Source organism: Canis lupus, chromosome 35 (assembly GCF_048164855.1).
Source record: "Canis lupus baileyi chromosome 35, mCanLup2.hap1, whole genome shotgun sequence".
In the NCBI taxonomy this organism is placed as follows: Eukaryota; Metazoa; Chordata; class Mammalia; order Carnivora; family Canidae; genus Canis; species Canis lupus.
In genome coordinates, this window is record NC_132872.1 from 6,563,937 (window position 1) to 6,588,377 (window position 24,441).

At 36.4% G+C, this 24,441-nt stretch overlaps 1 protein-coding gene across 8 annotated transcripts in view; it reads left to right on the top strand.

Moving 5' to 3' along the window:
- The window catches only part of POLQ (DNA polymerase theta), a 123,954-nt gene that overhangs the window by 11,619 nt on the left and 87,894 nt on the right, over window positions 1–24,441 (top strand). For all 8 annotated transcript variants that reach the window (XR_012024597.1, XM_072812539.1, XM_072812538.1 and 5 more), the window contains 6 exons: window positions 860–1,007; window positions 3,487–3,633; window positions 6,249–6,461; window positions 10,423–10,565; window positions 12,402–12,606; window positions 12,918–13,060. Coding sequence is in view for 7 of the 8 variants with exons in the window: in XM_072812539.1 (XP_072668640.1) it covers window positions 860–1,007; window positions 3,487–3,633; window positions 6,249–6,461; window positions 10,423–10,565; window positions 12,402–12,606; window positions 12,918–13,060 (999 nt within the window). In the remaining variant the exon portion in view is untranslated. The remainder of the gene's footprint in view (window positions 1–859; window positions 1,008–3,486; window positions 3,634–6,248; window positions 6,462–10,422; window positions 10,566–12,401; window positions 12,607–12,917; window positions 13,061–24,441) is intronic.

Below are 24,441 nucleotides of genomic sequence, written 5' to 3' on the forward strand. Positions count from 1 at the left end.
GGAAATGAACAAGGGGTGGTGGAAAGGGAAGTGGGCGGGGGTGACTGGGTGATGAGCACTGAGGGGGACACTTGACGGGATGAGCCCTGGGTGTTATGCTATATGTTGATAAATCAAACTCCAATAAAAAAATATTAAAAAATTTAAAAAATTAAAAAAAAAAGAAATAATGCGTCCTCTTCTTCACATCTCAGCTGATTAATTTTTCCAGAGAAACCTTTCTTTGGTTTTTCCTGTCAAGTTGATGTTACGTATGAGGCTTTGACACATCATAAAATTCTTTTATAGTACCTCTAATAATTGTATTTTACATTGATTTGTTTTGTACTTTAGTGTGTTTCTCTAGTGAGACCTTAACCCCCTTAAAGATAGGACCTTGACTTTCTTTTGCTTACCATTGTATCCCCATTGGCTGAGGGATGGAAGTCAATAAATACTAGTTGAGAATAGAAAATATTTCCTTTTCACCTTGCATTTTAAGGAAGTTTATTTCTTTTTTTCTCGTTTTTTCTTTGTTATTGACTTTGTAACTGATTTTTATTATGCCTTTTGGTAGGAAAAAACCTTCCCCATGAAGCAAAAGGAGTGACTGATGTGAAAATGTTTTGAAAGGGCCAGTAGGGGGGCACCTGGGTGGCACAGTCAGTTGAGCATCTGCCTTCAGCTCAGGTCATGATCTCAGGGTCTTGGGGTTGAGCACCACATCGCATAGGGCTCCTTGCTCAGCAGGGAGTCTGCTTCTCCCTTTCCCTCTGCCTTCCACTTCACCTACTTGTGTGCTCTCTCTCTCTGTCAAATAAATAAAATCTTAAAAAAAAAAAAAGAACCAGTAGAGTGACTGTTTCTCCTTCTTTTTTAGGGAGATGAGGACCATGTTGTTAGTTTATGTTATGAGACCATTTGTGATAACCATTCAGTATTAATTTTCTGTCCATCAAAGAAATGGTGTGAGAAGTTGGCAGATATCATTGCCTGTGAATTTTATAATCTACACCATCAAGCCACGGGTAAGTTACTGATGGAAATGAAAGCTTCTATACTCAGTACATTTGCTTGAAAGTGATGTTAATGATTACATAAATAAAGCATGGCTCTTTTTGATCATTGTGCCACCTGCCCACTGGACACTCCTTTACAAAACTGTGGTTTTGTGACTAATTCTCTTTTTATTCTCATTATAGACAGTGTATACATACACTCAGGCTAACCTTAAGATTTTTAAAATACTGGGATACCTGGGTGGCTCAGCAATTGAGTTTGCCTTTGTCTCAGGGTGTGATCCCCAGAACCAGGGATCAGAACTTGCTTCTCCCTCTGCCTATGTCTCTGCTTCTCTCTCTCTCTCTGTCTCTCATGAATAAATAAGTGAAATCTTTAAAAAACAAAAGAAAAGATTTCTAATATGCTGCATTTATACAGGTACATACTAAGATTCTTCATCTAGGATCGATGGGCTTTTGAGAGATTAATCTTTGAAGCCCCTAAATTGTATATAAAGCTTCACATATACATTTTCCTGAAGAAATCGGATGTATCTCTCTTTGTATTTCCAAACTCTGAAAAAGAATCACATACATAGGGCAGCCTGGGTGGCTCAGCAGTTTAGCACCACCTTCGGCCCAGGGTGTGATCCTGGAGATGCGGGATCGAGTCCCACGTCGGGCTCCCTGCATGGAGCCTGCTTCTGCCTCTGCCTGTGTCTCTGCCTCTCTCTCACTCTCTGTGTCTCTCATGAATAAATAAATAAAATCTTAAAAAAAAAAATCACACACATATACATGTGTATGTATATAAACACATTTATTGAGGTTTAATTTATGTATAGTAAAATGTACCCATTTGAAGTGTGTAATTTGTGTACACTTGTTTAACCCCCACTATAATGAACATACAAAACATTTCTATCACTCTAAAATGTGATCTTTGCTCTTTAGCTATCGATCTCTATATTCTGAGCCCCAGGTCAACTGACCTGTTTTCTGTTACTCTAGATTAGTTGTGCCTTTTCTAAGAATTTCATATAAATGAAATCATATAGTATGTACACATGTTGTATGTTTGGCTTCTTTCAGCCTGGTATTTTTAAGATTCACCCAAGTTGTTATATTTATCAATTTGTTTTTTATTGCTGAGTAGTGATGTAGTGTATGGCTGTAACTGTTAGTTTATATTTTACCGATTCTAGGATGAGCACTGTTCCCTCACAACTTTTGCTAGTCTACAGTCCCTTGGGTCCCAGATAAATGTTGGGAAGACAGAAACCAACCAGTTCTGGTAAAAGGAATAATATTTTATGACTTCATTATGCTACTGGAATCCTGAGGACAAGTGATAGATACCCCAAGCTTAGCTCCAATAAATAAACTTTGCTTGAGGTTTATATTTAATAGGTTCTAGTCCAACATTATAATACCTTTTTTATTTCCCTCCTAATTGATGTTTTCTATACTGTGCCATTTATATTCCTTACATTGTACTATAATATGTTAAATTCCTTTAATAACCAGAAACATTATTTTTATCTTCTTTGTTAGAGATTCTGTTATTCTGATTTATAGCAAATCTGATTTATTCCCAAATCCTAGTTCATGGACTGGATCCTGGGCTATGATGAAATTTTCACCAGAAAAATAGAGACAAGACAGTGCATTTTTTGTAAAGCTGAAGTATAAATTCTGAAATTATTCCTACAAATTTTTTTATGTTAAAATGACTTTTTTTTAAATGACTTTTCTTTTGAAATAAATGATAAATGGAGGTTTTAAAAAATTTTAAATTGTCCTTAGCATAATAAAACATTGGTAACTCTGTGGGTCCTTAAAATTTTTTAAAAAGTTTACCTAAAGTATTTTTAAAAATATATAAGATCTCTTAAAAATATATCTGATGAGAAGCTTACTAGTTCAAAAATCTGAGTTTGGGAAATTCCTTAAAGAAAACATAATTCTTGCATCTAAAAAAGTTGAATTCTTACTAGAGGGGCAGTTTACACAGAGAGGCAAAAACAGAAGGTAATGAATGGGCAATTAATTACCACATGGATGGCAGGGGGGCTAGAAAAACTGTCATAAAGAAATAGGCTCCTAGGTGGTTCTGACACTGCTGCTTGGTGGGACACACTTTGAGTAAGGATTTTGATTTTTAGGCTCTGAGTAGTAGTATTTGTAATCTCTTTCCTCAGCTGTATCCTTTGATCCCCTCTTGTGGGTTTGGTCTCACCATAATAGAGTCTTCCTAAACTTTGGTGCACGTTAGAATCATCTGGGGAGATTTTAAAATTCCTTATGTCCAGGTTGCATCCTATTGCACCATAATGTCTAGGAATGAGAGTCAGGCATAAATATTTTTAAAAGATGTCCTGCTAATTATTATATATAGTAGTTTTAGAACCATTGCCTTAATATTTAGCTCTATTATGACTAAGGCAGATAGCACTTAAAGAGGTCCAGGCAGAGGTAAATAGTGCTGTTATTTTTTTGGTGACAGGATTGGTAAGATCATCTGAACTTCCTCCGGTGGTATTGGAACAAAAGGGTCTCCTAGAAGTGATGGATCAGTTAAAACGTTCACCTTCGGGACTGGACTCTGTATTACAAAAAACTATACCATGGGGAGTAGCATTTCATCATGCAGGTATCCATATTTATAATCTGTTATTAAGAAGCCCCCTCCAGACATCTTCATAATTTCATTTTTATATTTGTGTGCATTTAATATCTTCTCAACCACCCTTCATGCTCTTCAATTTCATTTTAAGAAGCGTGTGATTAAGATTAAATAAGAGTAAAACACATTTGGTTTACTTAACTGTATAGTATATGTATACTAGATGAAGCCTTTTTTTTGTACAACTGAGGAAGTGAACCCTAAAATTGTTACCTTTCTATACTTTGTTTCCTTAAAATTTAGGTTAGACAGGTACTTGCTACTGTAATTCTATGCTACTTTCTTTTTATCTTACAGGGTATTGAAATATACTTACAAATATATCAAATATATAAAAAATTAATTTTAGAAGTTGTCAAATTGTATTTTGAGAAGGCTAGAAATGCTTAAAAATCATTTGATTGTCAAAATTACAAGGATTATGTAGTTACTGAATTAGATAACTTCTTTTGGAGAGTGGTCTGTCCATGATCATATGTGCTGGGGATATGATTAAGAATATATAGTTTCTACTGGATCACTTTCTTGCACCATACACAAAAATAAACTCAAAACAGATGAAAGACCTAAACGTGAGACAGAATGCCATCAAAATCCTAGGGAAGAACATAGGTAGTAACCTCTTTGATCTCGGCCATAGCAACTTCTTACTAGGCATGTCTCTGGAGGCAAGGGAAACAAAAGCAAAAATGAATTTTGGGACTTCATCAAAATAAAAAGCTTCTGCACAGTGAAGGAAACAATCAACAAAACTAAAAGGCAACTTGGAATGGTAGAAGATATTTGCAAATTACATATCTGATAAGAGGTTAGTATCCAAAATCTAAAGGACTTAACACCTAATAAAACAAATAATATAGTAAAGAAATGGACAGAAGACATGAATAGATATTTTTCCAGAGAAGGCATACAGATGATGGCCAGCAGACGCCTGAAAAGGTGCTCAACATCACTCAACATCAGGGAAATGCAAATGAAAACCACAGTGAGATACCACGTCACACCTATCAGAATGGCTAAAATTAACAACACAGGAAACAACAGATGTTGGTGAGGATGCATAGGAAGGGGAACCTTCTTGCATTGTTGATAGAGATGCAGATGTCAATCAACTGATGAAAAGATCAAGAAGTTATGGTATATATACAATGGAATATTACTTAGCCATAAAAAATAATGAAATCTCACCACTTGCAATGATGTAGTTGGAGCTAGAGTGTATTATGTTAAGCGAAATAAGATAGAGAAAGACAAATACTATTTGATATCACTGATATGTGGAATTTAAGAAGGAAAACAGATGAACATAGGGAAAGGAAAAAAAAAGAGAGGGAAGCAAACCATAAGAGACTTAATTAAACATGGAGAACCAACAGTGTTGATGGAGGGAGGTTGATGGATGGAGGTGGGTGGGGATGGGCTGGATGAGTGATAGGCATTAAGGAGGGCACTTGTTATGATGACCACTGCATGTTGTATGTGGGTGATAAATCACTAAATTCTGCGCCTGAAACCAATATTATACTATATGTTAACTAACTAGGATTTAAATAAAAATTGGAAAAGAAAAAAAATACAGTTTCTAAAATTAGGAATTTGACCTTTTCAATTTATTTAAAATTTTTATTATGTATACATGAATACATTGTTTTTTAAAGATTTTATTTATTTACTCATGATAGTCACACAGAGAGAGACAGAGAGGCAGAGACACAGGCAGAGAGAGAAGCAGGCTCCATGCAGGGAGCCCGATGTGGGATTTGATCCTGGGTCTCCAAGATCGCGCCCCGGGCCAAAGGCAGGCGCCAAACCGCTGCGCCACCCAGGGATCCCAATGAATACATTTTAAAATATAAGTATATGTATGTATACACATACAAGCATACAGAAGAATATTTATATGGTGTATAACTTATGATCCATACTAATAAGATGACCTGTCACTTAAATTACAAACTAGAGCCTCAGTCCTTTTGATCTTTTGATTTTTTAAATAAAATAAAAATAAGCCAGAAAAGTATATATTCTATATGCTATTCTTCATTTACTCATGTAATTATTCTTTAGCATTTATTTGTGTCAGAACTGCCTGACCACTCTGTTGGATAGGCCCTGATGACAGTGTGATGCATAAGGTATGTCTCTACCCTCAGTGACTTAATCGTCTAGAGCAGGAGTCAGCAAACTACAATCTGTTGGTCAAATCCAGCACACCATCTATTTTTGTGAATAAAGTTGTACTGGAACACAATCATGCCTGTGGCTGCTTTCATGTGATAGTGGTAGGGTTGATAGTTGCAGTAGAGTCTATCTGTCCAGCAAAGCCTAAAATATTTAAGAAAACGTTTGTCACCCCCTAGTCTAGAAGATGAGATAAGAGATTGGCAGATTATACTCTTAAAAAGATAGATCATGGTGACTTCTTTGTTTATAGTCCTAACAATAGCTTGAACAAATCTTTAGAGGCTTATAATAGATATGCTTATAGTAGATTGACAGTGATCAAGTACAGTATTTTTGCTATATTCATTAATTCACATATTCATTAGTAAACGTATGTTATTGTAACTTCCTTTTGTTAGGTCTTACTTTTGAGGAGAGGGATATCATTGAAGGAGCCTTCCGTCAAGGTCAGATTCGGGTTTTGGCAGCAACTTCTACTCTTTCATCAGGGGTGAACCTACCAGCACGTCGTGTAATTATTCGGACTCCTATTTTCGGTGGTCAACCTCTAGATATTCTTACTTATAAGCAGATGGTTGGTCGTGCTGGCAGAAAAGGGGTAGACACAGTAGGTAAGTGAGTTTGAATTTAATTGTAATAGCATTGCTGAAGGACAGTATGCATCTATTTGAAATTTGACTAGTACCTCACAATTCATTTCTTAACAGGCTGCATTTCTTTTTGATTTACTTAGTATTTGTAATGCATGTAAGTTATAATTTTCATACATTATCAACCATTGATTTTCTACTAATGTAGAATTAAGATGTACTTTTATATACAGTAAAATGACTCAGTATTATGCTAGTCAAAATGACTTACACATTAGCTAGAAGATGATTTTTAATTTTTAGTATAATCTATTTAGTGCTAATGAAGGGAGTAATTTTCATGGATTTTTAGTTCTGCTTAGGTGCCTGGTCTAAGATTTCAAATAGGGGGTCTTAGGCTAAGAGTTGGGAAGTGCTCTCACAGTTTGAAAATAGGAACTTTACATACCATCTTTTCTCTATATATTGGTGCTGGTTCTGAAAATACCTTTTTAGTTTTTTGCGTCAACAAGTAATGATAATCTTACCACAAACCAGACAGTTTTATCTTAAGCAATGAGGAAGAGGTTTGTTTGAATTAAATATCAAGATAGCAGCAAATACTGTTTTTAACCTGGTACATTATTCTGGGTGTGACAAAATTGTTACAAGTCTTTTAACATGAAAGAACTTATGGAGGAACATTCTCTGTCATTTTGTCTTCTCTGGGATGTAGTTTATTGATTCCAATATTATACTATATGCTAAATAAACAATTCTGTGGCTGCTGAAGAGAAATTAGGGTACTAGGAGAAAAGGGAAGATCTTAATGGGAAAATAAATGGGATGTTCTGGGCACAAAAAGCTGGATAGTATCAGAGGAAGTGACTTTTAGAATAACTTGTCTCTGTCATCATAACTTCATTTCAGCCATTAGGAAGGGGAGATGAGGGAGTAAAGGGCACATCCTACCCTTTAAGGGCACTTCCCAGGAGTTGCACAAAATATTTCTCCTCATATACAGTCAGCCCGAACTTATCACACAATTGCATTCTCCAATTGCAAGGAAGGCCATATGTCCAACTAACATGTAGAGGTTTTATTAAAGGAAAAATGAAAGAATGGCTGGCTGTCTCATCCCCAGTAACAGATGAATGAATCATCTATCTGTAATCATTGGTTTGCCTCTCTTTTAAGCCCTAAAAATTCTAATGATTAAAAAAAACTCCCAACGCCTTGGATTTCCCCTATTATTGGCATCAAAGAAGTTTATCCTGCCTTTCTTACTTTACTTATAAAATATGCATGTTACATGCGTTTAAGGAAGGTTGGGGAAAGAGACTAAAACACTCCCTATTCCTACTTGCTTTCCTCTGACTTCCCTCTGGCCTTCCCCCAACTCTGATCTCCTAGTAGACTTGCAACTTCGGAGAGTGACGTCTAAGTTCATTTCACACAGCTCCCTTTCTTTTAGGGTCAGAGGGTCTCTAAGGTAGAAGATAGGGACATTTTATTTGCCTCATTGCATTCTTAGCTTGTACTTCTCTTTCTCATGGGGAAGAATAATTGGAAGGTTGGTGCCCTAGTCAAATTATTGAGCTTCAAATCAGGTAACATTTAAACAAAACTAAAATATACCACAATAACTTTGTTTTTGAGGTCTTAGAAACTTCTGAGATTTTGACTTTGGGTAATGCTCCATTTCGGGATGGCAAATGGCTTGCTCAGAACTTCCAACAATAGGGAATGTGTGAATATAGTGTTTCATGTCAATTACAAAGATATGCGTACTTGGTCATGCTTTTTGAATTGTGTAGCATCTTTGTAAACTTTCTGCATTTTTTAAAAGATCTTAATATTTTCTAGACAGTTAATGGTGTTTTATTTAGGTGATACTTTAATATTTCTATCGAATTCCTGGATCCTTCCAGTTTAAGAGGTTGGTGCTTTGTGCAAAAATAGTGATTTGCAAGTTAAATAGTAATAATTGATTTGATTTTAATTGACTTCTCTATTGTGGTATGGATACAATTACCTCAGACGTGTGGCAGCAGGAACCTGGACTATATATATATTGGCATTAATTTGGGGATTTTCATAAACCTTGCTCATCCTGAAAAAGGGTTGTCCATTTTGTTGAAGAATCAAAACCTGAAAGTGGTTTGAACAGCCCAAACTGGTGTTTACTTTGCTAGTTGATACATTTTTGTAGATAACTTTTTGTCTTATGCTGGGATAATTTATAGTGCTTCCAAGAGCCAGGTGATAAATTTTATTCACCTGTTTTTTGTTGTTTTGTTTGATGACACTTATCTTTTTGTAATAATATCTGGGATAAATAATCAATAGTCATCAAAATCATAGTCCCTTATCTTTATCCTGTCTTGGTCCTCAATTTGGCAGTCAGTATTAGGAAAGCAGCATTTTCTCTCTGCCCAGAATGGTTAGTATACTCCACCACAAGGCCACTTTTAGTTTATTTAATGCAAGTGGCCTTCCTTTTGCCCCTGGAACATCTTACTTCCTTTCCCCTACTATTAGATTCACTTGTGAAAAAATATGGTTTTCTCTAATTGTGGTGGCTGTAATAGTAGTTTATATTTGTATAAATTGTATATTTGTATATGTTTATAATGTATAAGTGCTATCACATATTTTTATTCATTTGATTGTGACAATAACCTGAAGTGTTTAGATTAGTAAATGTTATAATGTAATTTCTAGGTTTCTGTAATATTTTTGAATTCATATTATCATGTGCAGCTAATAGTAATTTGTATTTTCCTTTATAGCTTTCAAAATACCTATATTATTATTAATACCTCTATTATTATTATTATTATTATTAAGTAAGAATAGTTCTGTATGGAAGGAAAAAAAACTTTCTGTGCCTGCTTAGGTTCTATGGCTAGTACCTACAAATTAAACTGACAACAGGTTAATAGGAGAGAAGGCCTATATATATATTTTTTTAAGATTTTATTTATTCATGAGAGACAGAGAGAGAGAGAGAGAGAGAGGAACAGAGAGAGAGGAACAGACACAGGCAGAGGGAGAAGCAGGCTCCACGCAGGGAGCCTAATGTGGGACTCGATCCCTGGTCTTGAGGGTCACACTCTGGGCTGAAGGCAGCACTAAACTGCTGAGCCACCCGAGCTGCCCAAGGCCTACATATTTTATTAACTATTAATATTTTCATTTTTTTTTGCATACACAGAGGCCTTTATAGAAGAATAGTGAAGACCCAAAGAAGCAGTTAGATGTTAGGGATATTACACCCTTTTAATAAAAGGAGACAGAATTGAGAAGTGACAAGTCAAAGGAAAAGGGATTTGGGCTTCTAAGGGTGGTAAATTGTGCGAAGGTAAATAGACCAGAATCTAATGGAGGTTAAAGATTATTTAGTAAGGTTTATGTAAATCCATCTTGGTGCTCACTTTCTGTGTACAGTGGTAAGTGATAAAGAGAACATCTTCACAAAGAGAAATTTATGTCTTGCTTCTAGGCACGCAGGGTGAGGACAAAGAGCTCTTTCTGTTTTTTTTTTTTTTTAAAGATTTTATTTATTTATTCATGAGAGACACACACCTAGAGAGAGAAAGAGGCAGAGACACAGGCAAAGGGAGAAGCAGGCTTCATGCAGGGATCCCGACGTGGGACTTGATCCCGGGTCTCCAGGATCAGGCCCTGGGCTTGGGCTGAAGGCGGCGCTGAACCGCTGAGCCACCCGGGCTGCCCCAAAGAGCTCTTTCTATGTTTATTGCTTCCTAAGTGTCTTCAGATCAAAATAATCCTATGTGAAAGTGGCATATTTTGGTGTGGCATATTCTGATCCCCTTCAATCCAAAGTTCAGAAAATGAAAGCATCAGCAATAATTCTATGACCAAAATAACTGCTATCATCTATTATCTTCTTTTCAAATGAGACAATTGAAATTCTTGTTGGCAGATATCTTAAGGAAATATGTTGGGATTTTGCCAATGTATGGTTTTTTGATTATAGGTGAGAGTATCTTAGTTTGTAAGAACTCTGAGAAATCAAAAGGCATAGCCCTACTTCAGGGATCTCTAAAACCTGTGCGTAGCTGTTTGCAAAGACAGAAAGGAGAAGAAGTAACTGCGAGCATGATAAGAGCTATTCTGGAGGTAAGAAAGAGGTCACTAAATTACTGTTTGCTCTCCTGCGCCTATAATATGATGGTAGAACTTAAGTATGTGAAGAAAAATCTTAGCTTTGTGTTTCTTTATGAGATTGTTTATAGTCTTGCTGAGTCTGAATCTCTTCTATTTTTTTATAGTTACTTCCTGGAGTTTAATACAGCTAGTGCTATATCAGTACATTTCAAAACAGTGGAATAAAACCCAAATGCCAGGGGTGCCCAGATAGCTTAGTCGGTTAAGCATCTACTTTTGGCTCAGGTCATGATCCCAGGGTCCTGCGATCCAGCCCCGTGTCGGGCTCCCTGCTCAGTTGGGAGCCTGCTTCTCCCTCTTCCTCTGCCTGCTGCTCCCTGTTTGTGCTCTCTCTCACTCTCTCAAATAAATAAATAAAATCTTAAAAAAAAAAACCCAAATGCCAGATGATTCTTTTTACTTTTTAGATACTTCATTATTTTCTGAATTTTTATTTTTTAATTTTTAATTTTCTTTTCTTTTGAGAGAGAGGATGTGTGCACATGCAGGGAGAGAGAGAGAGAGAGGCAGAGGCACAGGGAGAGAGAGAATCTCAAACAGGCTCCATACTCAGGGAGCCCAACGTGGGGCTCGATCTCAGGACCCCAACATCATGACCTGAGCTGAAATCAAGAGTTGAACAGTTAACCAACTGAGCCACGCAGGCACCCCTATTTTCTGAATTTTTAAAAAAGATGACAAAAATGGACCATAGTTCTTCCATCCAGATACTACCTATTGGCATTAAAATAAAATCAAATTACAAATAAACCTGATTAGAAGTTTCAAACAACATGCAAAGATCTAAAGTAAAAAATAAAATCTCCTCTGCATTTTCAAAGGTAACCAACCTCCTTTTAAGTGTTTTTGTGTCATCCAGAAAAGTCTGTTCATATACTAGTATGCCTTGCTCTTGGTTTCAGTACTGGCACTGGAGGTACTGGTACCTGTGCTCATACTTCTTTTTCCAACCTTTTACACTCCATTTGAAAGAAAAGGAAAGTAGTTGATAGCATAGGATTGTAAGGATATAGAAAGTAGGCATTTTCATATACTGCTGAAACTCTTTTGGGAAGGCAATTTGGACATACCTACTAAGATTAAAAAAGAAACAGGCCCCCAAACAAAACACATAGCCATTTAACCAGTAGATTCACAATTAAGAGTTTTACTAGGGATGTATTTGTGAAATTACATCAAATTAAATGTACAAGAATGTTTATTATAGCACTATTGGTAATAAGAAAAAACTGGAAACAACCAAAATACCGTTAAAACTAAGTAAATCTTGGTAAAACTTTGTTTTATGGCCATTAAAAAGTGTAAGATAGCTCTGTTTAGGATGATTTGGTAGGTTTCAATATGTATGAAATGGAAGAAGGCAAGGGAGAAATAAGTGCATTTAATTAATTTGTATATTTAATATACAAAATACAGGGAGATGATTTCCACAAGACATGACTGACTTCACTTTTTCTACATGCATTCTCATCCCCTTTCTGGGTGGGAAATATTCAATACTAGCATTCTTATATGCCCACATGTTTCAGAGGGAAATGTTTTTGGTTCCTACGTGTCAGATAGTGATTCATTTATGAGAAAATGTTGTGTCTACTTTTATGGAAACTTTTGATGATGTTGTCAGTAGATGTTATCTACATGTATAATGAGTGATGATGGGCAAATTGAGTAAAGAGTCTCTGCATTAAGATGCTGAGAATATTTTAGGACAAACTCACTTCTTTTATATCATGAGGGCCTGCATGTCTTATTAAGAAGTTATAAAAAATTTCAAACCTCTTTTATCAGATCATAGTTGGTGGAGTGGCAAGTACATCACAAGATATGCAGACTTATGCCTCTTGCACATTTTTGGCTGCAAGTATGAAAGAAGGGAAGCTGGGAAGTCAGAAGAATCAAGATTGTGTTCAACTTGGAGCAATTGAGGCCTGTGTGATATGGCTGCTAGAAAATGAATTCATCCAGATTACTGAAACTGGTGATGGAACAGAAGGTAAATGTGACTTCTTAGTTGCAGTTTACTTACTTTTTCATCTTTAGTGACTTAAGACTGCTTAGTAAAAGGAAATTGACTTTTCAAACACTATAAAAGGAAACTGGTTTTTCAAGTGGTATATGAACTCATTTTTAGTAAGTCAGTGTTCTATTTAGCGACACCAGAGAATTAGCATAGAATCTGCTTGTAAATATCCATGCATTGGGTAAAATTTATCAGAGGTCGAAAGGTTAATTGCAGAATACAGAAAGACAATGTTTTATTTTTAACATTTGGTTCTTTATTTCCCTGTTCCTACCCCCAACCAGGAACAGTGTATCATCCAACACATCTGGGTTCAGCAACTCTTTCTTCTTCACTTTCTCCAACTGATACTTTAGATATTTTTGCTGACCTTCAAAGAGCAATGAAGGGCTTTGTTTTAGAGAATGATCTACATATTGTTTATCTGGTAAGTTCTTTTATCTTCAGTATTATGTTTGTGAAAATGGAGAGAAAATATATCGAATCCTAAATATCAAAGATACCCTAAGGGAACATCTTACTTGTTTTCTTTGACTAGGGTAGTAGTGGTGGGAATAGAAAATAGGTAAGAAGAAAGTTGTTTTAAAGTAATAAGCTAAATTTTGCAGTGGCCTTTTAATTTATTTGTCTACTTATCATTTTTCTCTAACCTCCTTTTAAAAAGGATTTGTGGAACTTCATGAAAAACATATTTTATAATGTATAAGAGAATAGTAAAGGACAATTGAAATATAAGTAAATTGAAGATAAGATCAAAATGTTCAACTCAAGCAAAAGTTGGTACATAAATATGAATTCCTTTAAGTCATGTACAGTTCCTGTAGCCAACTTTCGTTTTGAGTTTTCTAGAAACTAGAGTGAAAAAGAAAGCTTGATTAGTCTTAATATTGATAGGATAAAAAAGAAAACAAAACAAATTAGGAAAAGTGGCACTTGGCTGGCTTAGTCGATAAAGCATGTGACTCTTGATCTTAGGGTTGTAAGTTCAAGCCCCATGTTCAGTGTAGAGATTACTTAAAAAAATAAAATCTTTTAAAAAACAATTAGAGAAAGTGTTTCATTTTATTGCCTAACAGAAATTCCATCCTAAAAAGATACTCAGAAACTTTATTTTTTATAAAGTCTCCATAACAGATGCAATAAGGAATTTTAGTAGTTTGTATACATTAGATAGTGTCTTATAAGTATTATTTCTTATAACAAAGAGTTTGATAACAATTGGATAATGTAGAGTTTGAGATTATATTCTCTGACAAGAACCTGGCAAAAAATACTTCATTTTGTCAATTAAAAGCAGATGTGGGGAGTAACATAAGGAAAATGTCAGGATAGAGGTCCCTAGCTCTAGTCTCCATCACAAAAATGTGGATGAGCAGCTAATTGCAGACAAAAATGCATTTCTAAAAATCCCAGAACCTAGTGGTTAGGCTAAATCACATTCTTAGAGCGCTAAAATTGAGAAAAGCCATGTTAGAAGGCTAAGAGGAGTGGCAGCACTTTGGCAGTGTTGCCTTTTCCCCAAGCCAGCACAGTGCCACACTGAGAGGAATCCCTTGGGCCTACAGTTTCTCCAGTGAGAAAAAGAGAGTTTGAGGCTGACATCCAATTTCCCCAGCATTCTGGAGTGTTCTCTGGGAAGCCCGTTTCCATCTCACCTTGTAGGGAACATTAGGGAAATATGCAAAGCTAGACCACCTCAGAGGAGGGCTCACAGGTATCTGTGTGTAGATTAGTGATAGCACTGCAACCCTCCTAACCGTCTTGCCCAGAGAGCCCAGCAAGTAGGGCACCATCTGGCTGTTATGACAGATTGCTGCCCATTTGGCCAGAAAGTAGAGTGAGTGGTTCTGCCAAGCTGGGATCCTTAGGCAACGACCTGGCTGCAGAGCCCAGCCTACCGCTCTGCTCTTGCAGGAAGCCAATCCAGCAGTCCCCTCCACTCCTAAGTCAGAGCTCAGCCTGTAGCCCTGCCTAACCAGGGATTTTTACTGTAGAACACAGCCTAGAGTCCTACATGATCACAGGGTCCATCCTGCAGCCCCATCCAACTGTGGAGTACAACTACTGGCCACACTTGAACACAGAGTCCAGCTAATGGCACCACCCTTCCAAGGAGTCCAGTCCCTGGTCCTTTCTGACCAGAGAGTCCAGCCATTGGCCATGCCTGTCTGCAGAGCCCAGCTAGCAGTCCCACCTGACCAGATGGCTCAGAGAGTGGTCTTGCCTGAATGCAGAGCTGAACCAGTGGACCCACACAACCAGAGACTCTGGCATTAAGCCCTACCCACCCTCCTGTGGGCTTTGTGAGATAGCCAGGGCTGACTAGTGAAGGTCTTTACCTGCTGAAGCAAACCTATAAGGACTAGAAGAGGTGACTGCTGCTTCAAATCCGCAGATACCGATACAAGAATAACGAAAAGTCAGGGAAACATGGCATCACCAAAGAAACTAATAAAACTCTTCTAATAACCAAACCTAAAGAAATGGACATCTGTGAACTGACTGACCAAGAATTCAGAATAATCCTCTTAAAGAAGTTCAGTGAACCACAAGAAAACACAGATAGTCAGCCAAACTAAATTAGGAAAACTGTATATGAGCAGAATGAGAAATTGAACAAAGAGAGAAACCATTAAAAAAATAAAATAAAATCCCAAAGCTGAAGAGTACAGTGGGTGATCTGAAAAATTCAATACCTTCAAAAATAGACTCAATCAAGGAGAAGGATTTGTGAACTCAAAGGTAAGTCATTTGTAATTATGAATTCAGAGGAACAAAAAAACAATGAAAAAAAGAGTGAAAAAAGCCTCTAAGACTTATTGGAACACTATCAAGCAAAATAATGTATACATATTGAAGTCCAAGATGGAGATGATAGAAGATGGCAGAAAGTCTTTTTAAAAAATAATGGCTAAAACTCTGTCAAGTGTTGAAGGAGCTGTGGGAAAGCTCTCCAGGTCAGAGAGACTAGAGAACACATCGTTTACCTTCTCCTTGGAAGTCTGGACTGGAACAATATCCAGACACCGTGGTGGGCATGTCTGGTTGGTCTTGGTGGAGCTGTGACCTCAGTGAGTCCTGGATTCACAGGCCTACACCAGCCTTAGATGGCATGCAGAAGAAAAGCCACGTTTAGAGGGGCGGGGGAATTGAGGGAATGCTCCCTCCTCTTCTGCCTTGATGGTCCAGACCAGTGCAGGGTCTGGCCATCATAAGGATCAGGTTCAGGTGCCATATTTGGAAGGTTCTGACTTCATAACTTGTGGGTCAGATCATCAGAGGGACTTTGTGACCTCAGTAAGCCCAGGGTCCTAAAGCCCACACCAGCCCCAGTTGCACTGGGGCACAGAAGATAAGCTACAGTTTAAAAGGGCCGAGGAACTGGGGAAGCACACTCTTCCCCTCCCAATTTAAAAGTCCATACTGGAGCAGGGTCTGGCTTATGGTGAGCTTGCAACCTCAGTGAATCCAGGCTCCACAAGCCCATACCAGCTGTTCTGTAGTACTTGGGCACAGAAAAAAAGTTGCAGTTTTGTGGGTTTTTTTGCTTTAAAAATTTTTTTTTTTCTTTTTTACTTCATTTGTTTCTTTATTCTCTCTGTAAAAAGTCAGAATTTAAAGGAGTAGTTAGCATATACATCCACAGTTTCAGCCAGCCAACAAAGGCATCAAGCACACACAGTCTGTATAGGGGTCACCATACATGAGACAATTCATTCAACTTTAGGAAAAGTAGCAAGCCATTTCATCTAATCCATAGAAACAGACATAGAAAGTCAAACAAAATGGGAAGACAAGAGTATATGCTCCAAAAGAAATAACAAGAAAAAAACCTCAGTAAAAGAATTAAATGAAACAGAGATAGGCAATTTGTTTGATAAAGAATTTAAAGTAATGATTGTAAAGATGCTCACTAGGCTGGAGAAAAGAATGAAAGAATTTAATGAGACCTTCAATAAAGTGATAGAAAAATATCAAAAAGAATGAACCAGAATTAAAGAAGACAATAACAAATAAAAAACATATTAGAGTTAATCAATAGTAGATTAGAGGATGCAGAAGAACATATCAGTGATCCAGAAGACAGGGTAATAGAAAGCACACAAGTTGAACAGCAAAAAGAGAAAAGATTTTTTAAAAATGAGGATATGTTAAGAGATTTTTTTGAGCAACAGCAAGAAAACAAACATTCACCTTATAGGGGTCCCAGAAGAAGAAGAGAGAAAGATTTAGAATACTTAGTCCAAGATGCATAGAGAGGTCCAAACAAGATGAACTCAAGGAGGTCTACATTACAGTACATAATAATTAAGATGTCAAAGGTTAAAGAGAGAATCCTAAACGCAGCAAGAAGAAACAAAGTTCCCTCCATGGGAAAAGCTATAAGTTGATTTTTCAGCAGAAGCTACAAACCAGAAGGGAGTGTCACGATATATTCAGAGTACTGAAAAGAAAATCCTACAAGAGTACTCCACCTGGTAAGATTATCATTCAGATTTGAAGGAGAGGTAGTTTCCCAGACAAACAAGAGGTAAAGGAGTTTGTCAAAACTTAAAGAAGGCTTATAAGAAATAATAAAGGGACTTCTTTAGGTGAAAAAGAAATGCCATATTTAGACATAAGAAAAATATGAAAAAGAGATGTAAGATATGACATATACATGAAATGTGGAGAAGGGAATAGAAGGAGAAAAGGAAAAAAAACCAAAGAGAGCAAGAGAAGAACAAAGAATTACAAAAACAACCAGAAAACCAACTTTTTCAATGACAACAAGTACATACATATCAATAATTACGTTAAATTTAAATGGCCTAAAAAATACTTGTAAGTGGCCTAACTGCTCTAATCAAAAGACACAGAGCAAAAAAAAAAAAAAGACACAGAGCAGTAGAATGGATTAAAAAAACAAGACCAATTTATGTGCTTCCTAAAAAAGACTTACCTCAGACTTAAAGATGCATATAAAGGGAAAGTGAGGGGATGGCAAAACTTTCACCATGCAAATGGAAGGAAAAAAAAGCCCAGCAAACCAATATTTAGACAAAATAGACTTTAAAACAAAGACTGTAATGAGACAAAGAAAGGCATTTCATAATGATAAAAGGATCAATCCAACAAAAGAGTATAACAGTTATAAATATCTATACTCCAAATACTGGAGCACCTAAATACATAAAGCAAATATTGGTGGACATGAAGAGAGACATTACAATAATACAATAATAGTAGGGGGCTTAATACTCCACTTGCATCAATGGACTTTAATACTCCACTTCCACTTCAGACAGAAAATGAATAAGTGTCTTTGAATGAGATATTGGACCAGATGTTCGTAACATATATACAGAACATTCCATCCTAAAACAAAAGAACACACGTTTTTATCAAGTGCATGTGGAACATTCTCCAGAATAGATCACCTATTAGGCCATAAAACAAGCCTCAATAAATTTAAGGAGATTGAAATCATAGCATGCATCTTTTCTGGCTACAACAGTATGAAACTAGAAATCACAAGAGAAAAAAAGGAAAAAACACAAACACATGGAAACTAAACAACATGATACTAAACAGCCAGTGGGTCAATGAAGCAATCAAAGAAGAAACCAAAAAATACATAGAGACAAATGGAAATGAAAACACAATGGCCCCAAATCTCTGGGACATTGATAGCAGTTCTAAGAGGAAAGTATACAGCAATACAGGTCTACCTCAAGAAGAAGAAAAAGAAAAAAAACAAACAAACCCAAAAAACAAAAACACACAGAATACCTCAAGTAAACAATCTAACCTTATGCCTAAAAAGGAACTACCAAAAAAAAAAAAAAAAAAAAAAACAAATAAAGATTCTCTTTTTTAAAGATTTATTTACTTTAGAGAGAGCAAACTTGAGTGAGCATGAAGAGGGGCAGAGGAGAGAGAAACTTTAGTGGGCTCCTTGCTGAGCTCAGCCTGATGGGGGGCTTGATCCTACCACCCTGAAATCATGACCTGAGCCAAAACGAAGAGTCAGATGATTAACTGACTGGGCTGTCCAGGGTCCCATTTTGTTTTTGTTTTTAAGATAATGGTGGCAATTTCTTAAGACAATGATGAAAGTTGCCATGTCAGTTGACTCATGGATGATTTCTCTGTAGCATGTGATGCTGTTAGATAGCATTTTACCCATAGTAGAAATTCTTTCAAAATTGTAGTCATCCTCTCAAACCCTGCCACTGCTTTATCAACTAAGTTTATTTCATAGTCTAAATCCATTGTTGTCATTTCAACAGTCTTCACAACATCTACACCAGGAATGTTTGTTTCTTTGTTTTTGTTTGTTTGTTTGTTTGTTTAATGGAGTAGTTTCTTTCTTAAGAACCACTCTTTACTCATCCATAAGAATAGAGAGATTGGATGGATACTCCTTATCCATTCAAGTTTTATCATGAGATTGCAGCAATCCAGTTACATCTTCAGACTCTACTTGTAATTCTAATTCTCTTGCTATTCCCCTCACATCTGCACTTACTTCCTCCCCTGGAGTCTTGGGCCCTCAAAGTCATCTATGAGGGTTGGATACGACTTCCTCTAAACTCCTGTTAATGTTGATATTTTTAATCTCTTCCCATGAATCATAAATGTTCTTATGGCATCTAGAATGGTGAATCCATCCTAGAAAGTTCTCTATATACTTAGCCCAGATCTATCCAAGGAATTACTGTCTTTGACAGTGATAGCCTTATGAAATATATAGTTCTTAAATAGTAAGACTCAAAAGTCAAAATTACAGTTGACCCTTGAACAACATGTGTTTGAACTTTGCAGGCCCACTTATACATGGATTTTTTTTTCAATAAATGTAGCACAGTACTGTGTATTTTCTCTTCCTTATGATTCTGTTAACATTTTCTCTAACTGTATTGTAAGAATACAATATATAACATGTATAGTGGAAAATATGTGTTAATCAACTGTATCTGTTACTGGTAAGGCTTTCTGTCAGCAGTAGGCTATGAGCCGTTAAGTTTTGGGGGAGTCAGAAGCTAATGCATAGATTTTTAGCTACATGAACAGTTAGTGCCCTAAGCCCACATTGTTTAAGTGTCATCTGTACTCCATGATCCATGGACTACAGAATGGATACTCTGATAGCAGGCAGGAAGACAGCATTTATCTTGTACATCTCTGTCAGAGCTTATAGGTGACCAGATGCATTGTCTGCAGTAATTGGAAAGAAGTAGGTCTTTTTTCTGAGTAGGTTTCAACAGTGGGTTTAAAATACTCAGTAAATCATGCTGCAAACAGATGTGCCGTCATCCAGGCTTTCCTGTTCCATTTATAGAGCACAGACAGGGTAGATTTAGCATAATTCTTAAGGACTTTAGGATTTTTAGAATGGTAAATGACCATTGGCGGCTTCAACTTCAAGTCACCAGTTGTATAATCTCTTAACAAGAGTCATCATGTCTTTTGAAACTTTGAAGCCAGGCATTGATTTCTTTCTAGCTATGAAAGTCCTAACTGGCATCTTCTTCTACTAGAAGGCTATTTTGACTACCTTGAGAATCTGTTGTTTAGCATATCCATGTTTATTAATGATTTTAGCTAGATCTTCTGGGTAACTTGGGGCAGCTCTACATCAGCAGTTGCTGCTTCATCTTACACTTTTATGTTATGTTTAAACTTCTTCCCTTAAACCTCATGAACCAACCTCAGCTACCTTCCAACTTTTCTTGTATAGCTTCCTCACCTCTCTCAGCCTTCATAGAATAGAAGAGTTAGAGACTTGCCCTAGATTAGGCTTTGGCTTAAGGGAGTGTTGTGGCTGTTTGATCTTCTGTCCACAGAACTGAAACTTACTCCCCATCGGCAATAAAGGCTGTTTCACTTTCTTATCATTTGTGTGTTCAGTGGAGTAGTACTTCTAATTTAAAGGTTCAAGAACTTTTCTTTTGCAGTCACAGCTGGGCTGTCTGGCAGAAGAGCCTAGTTTTTGGCCTGTCTCAGCTTTACACATGCCTTCCTCACTAAGCTTAATCATTTCTAGCTTTGATGTAAAAGATACGGAACTCTTCCTTTCATTTGAACATGTCAAGGCTATTGTAGGGTTAGTAACTGGCCTAATTTAAATATCATTGTGACTCGGAGAAATAGGGAAACCCTAGGAGATGAGAGAGAGAGAGAGAGAGAGAGAGAGAGAGTAACAGCTGGTCAGTAGAGCAGTCACACAATGTTTATCGAGTTTACTATTTTATATGTGTGTGTTTGATACCTTAAAACAGTTACAGTACTAACATCAAGATCACTGATCATAGATCACCATAACAAATATAATAATGAAAAAATTTGAAATGCCATGAGAATTACCAAATGTGACCCAGAGACATGAAGTGAACCAATGCTGTTGGAAAATGGCACCAATAGACTTGCTCAAAGTAGGGCTGTCACAAACCTTTAATTTGTCCTAGAGACAATATCTGTGAAGTGCAGTAAAGTGAAACATTTAAAACAAGATATTCCTGTATCTCCTGTTTTGTTTTATAAATACCAGTAAGCACATAATACATACATTCTTATTCGACCTTCTTTCTTATACAGAAGGCAGTAGGCTGTGTACGTTTTTTTTGTACCATCTTTTTTTCTTAACAATATATCTTGGAAATCACTCTGTATCAGTTCACAGAAATTTTCAATTCCTTTTGAGAATATCTGTATAGCTCCATTGTTTGTGTATGCCATTATTTATTCAATCAATTCTTTATCGATGGACATTTGTGTTATTTACAATATTTTGTTATGGCAAGTGATGCTACTGTGAGTAACTTTGGTGCATATATTGTTTAGTTTTGATGGAGGTGTATCTTTAGGAAAGACTCCGTAAAGTACAATTGCTGGGTTAATTATAAAGGCATATATAATTTTGGTTTTGCAACATTATCTTCCATAAGATTTGTATCATTTTCCAATTTTAACAGCACTATATGATACTGTTTATCTTTCCACAACCTGATGAATAGAGTATATTGTCAAGCTTTTATACTTTTTAGTGTAGTTTTAATTTATGTTTTTAAATTATGCATAAAATTGAACATTTTTTTTCCATTTGTTAAAGGACAGTATGCTTTTTCTTCCCATGAGCTGTCCATGTCTTTTGTTTATTTTTGTGTTTTGGTCTTTTTCTTAAGTCTTAAAGGTTGTTTATATGTTAGAGTAGTGCTTGGTGGTATAAGTTGAATGTTTTTCTCCTAGTTTTTATGTGACTTTGACTGTATTTATTGTGTATTTTACCTCATATTTTTAAAAATGCAGTTGAATTTGTGAACTTTTGTATTGGTGAGAAATGCTTTTCTTGCTCTAAGATGATAAAGGAATTCTCTCATATTCTCTTCAGTAATTGTCTGAGTATGGTTCCTTTCTTTTGAGCTGTGTTTCTTTTGGAGTTTATTCTAGTACAGTAGTCACTCCTTATCCACGGGGATATATTCCAAGACCACCAGTGGTTGCTTGACACCCAGATAGTACCAAACCCTGTGTATATTTTGTTTATTCCTATTACCTACATACCTATGATAAAGTTTAATTTACAAATTAGGCACAGTAAGAGATTAACAATAATAGACAATTATAATATGATGTAATAAAAGTTTTGTGAATGCTATCTTTCTCTCAAAATATGCTATTTACTCTACTCACCCTTCCTATGATGTAAGATGATAAATTGCCTATGTAATGAGATGAAGTGAGGTGAATGCTATAGACATTGTGATGTAGTGTGAAGCTACTATTGACCTTCTGATGATATATCATCTACTTCTGGACCATGGTTAACTGTGGGAAGTGAAACCACAGATAAGCTGGAGGCAAGGGATCCCTGGGTGGCGCAGCGGTTTGGCGCCTGCCTTTGGCCCAGGGTGCGATCCTGGAGACCCGGGATCGAATCCCACGTTGGGCTCCCGGTGCATGGAGCCTGCTTCTCCCTCTGCCTGTGTCTCTGCCTCTCTCTCTCTCTGTGTGACTATCATAAATAAATTAAAAAAAATTTAAAAAAAAAGCTGGAGGCAAGGGGGACCTACTCTATATGATTTTTCAGTTTTATCTTTTTTTCATAGTAGCAGTCTATAGTCACAGTTTCATTTATTACAAGGGTTTTTTTTTTTTTTACAACAAATGAAAAATTTTCTTCAGCTTTTATCTTTACTTTTTTATCCATTAAAAAAAAAAAGATTTATTTATTTTAGAGAGAAAGCAAAGGGGAGGGACAGAGGAGAGAGGGAAGCCGACTCCACTGAGCACAGAGCCTGATTCCAGCACGATCCCATGACCCTGAGATCACAACCTGAGCTGAAATCAAGAGTTGGAAGCTCAACCCACTGAGCCACCCAGGGCACTCCTTTTTAAGTTGATTGGTCTTATTCATGAAAAGGGATATTTTTCTATTTCTTTAAGTCTATTTTTGGGCCTCCAAGAGTGTTCTGAAAATTTTCCCATACATAATTTGAATATATATTTTAAAAATATCTTTGTTGCAATATGGTTTATATAGCATCCCATTTAAAGTGCAAGTCAGTGATTTTTAGTATATCCACAGAACTGTGCAATTAATACCAATATCTAATTTCAGAACATTTTCATCATCCCATAAAGAAACCCTGTATGCATTAGCAGTCACTCTCAAATTTTCTCCAATCCCCTCATCATCCCTTAGTTCTAAGCAACCACTAATGCCATAGTGTACCTTCTGTTTCTATAGACTTTCCTATTCTGGAAATTTCATATAAATGGTATCATATAATTTGTGGTCTTTTATGACCAGTTTCTTTCACTTTGCATAATGTTTTCCAGGTTCGTCTATGGCATAACATGTATTTTTTTTTCTATTTTGGAAAACTTTAAAAAATTGAGTATAGTTGATGTTACATTAGTTTCAGGTATACAACATAGTGATTTAACAACTCTATATGTTGCTATGCTCATCATAAATGTAGCTACCATCTGTCACCATGTAGCCACCATCTGTCACTTCATGTAAATGAAATTGTAGGGTATTCATCTTTCTCTGACTTATTTCACTTAGTGTAATGCAGTCTAGGTCTGTCCATGTTGTGACAAATGGCAAGATCTCATACTTTTTTTCTTCATAATATTTCATTGTATATCTATAGCATATCTTCTTTATCCATTCATCTGTTACTAGACACTTGGGGTACTTCTGTATCTTGACTGTTGTAAAAAAGTGCTGCAGTAAAGCATGAATCAGTTCTTAAGTCCTTTATATTGCAGAATAATACTCCATTGTATGGATATACTTCATCTCTATTCATCCATTCATCAATTAAGGACATTTGGTATGTTTTTTTATTTTTGGCTATTATAAATAATGCTTCTGGGATCCCTGGGTGGCGCAGCGGTTTGGCGCCTGCCTTTGGCCCAGGGCGCGATCCTGGAGACCTGGGATCGAATCCCACATCAGGCTCCCGGTGCTTGGAGCCTGCTTCTCCCTCTGCCTGTGTCTCTGCCTCTCTCTTTCTCTCCGTGTGACTATCATGAATAAATAAATTAAAAAAAAATTAAATAATGCTTCTGTGAACATTCATGTCCAAGTTTTTGCATGGAGATATGTTTCAAATTCTCTTGGGTATATCCCTAGGAGTAGAATTGATGGATTATATGGTAACTTTATTTTTAACATTTTGAGAGTTTCCAAATTCCTCAAAAGCATCTGGATAATATTTACATTCCCACCAGCAATGTACATGGGTTCCTATCCTTCACATCTCCAATGCTTGTTTTTATTTATCTTTTTGAAAATATCCTTATGAGTATGTA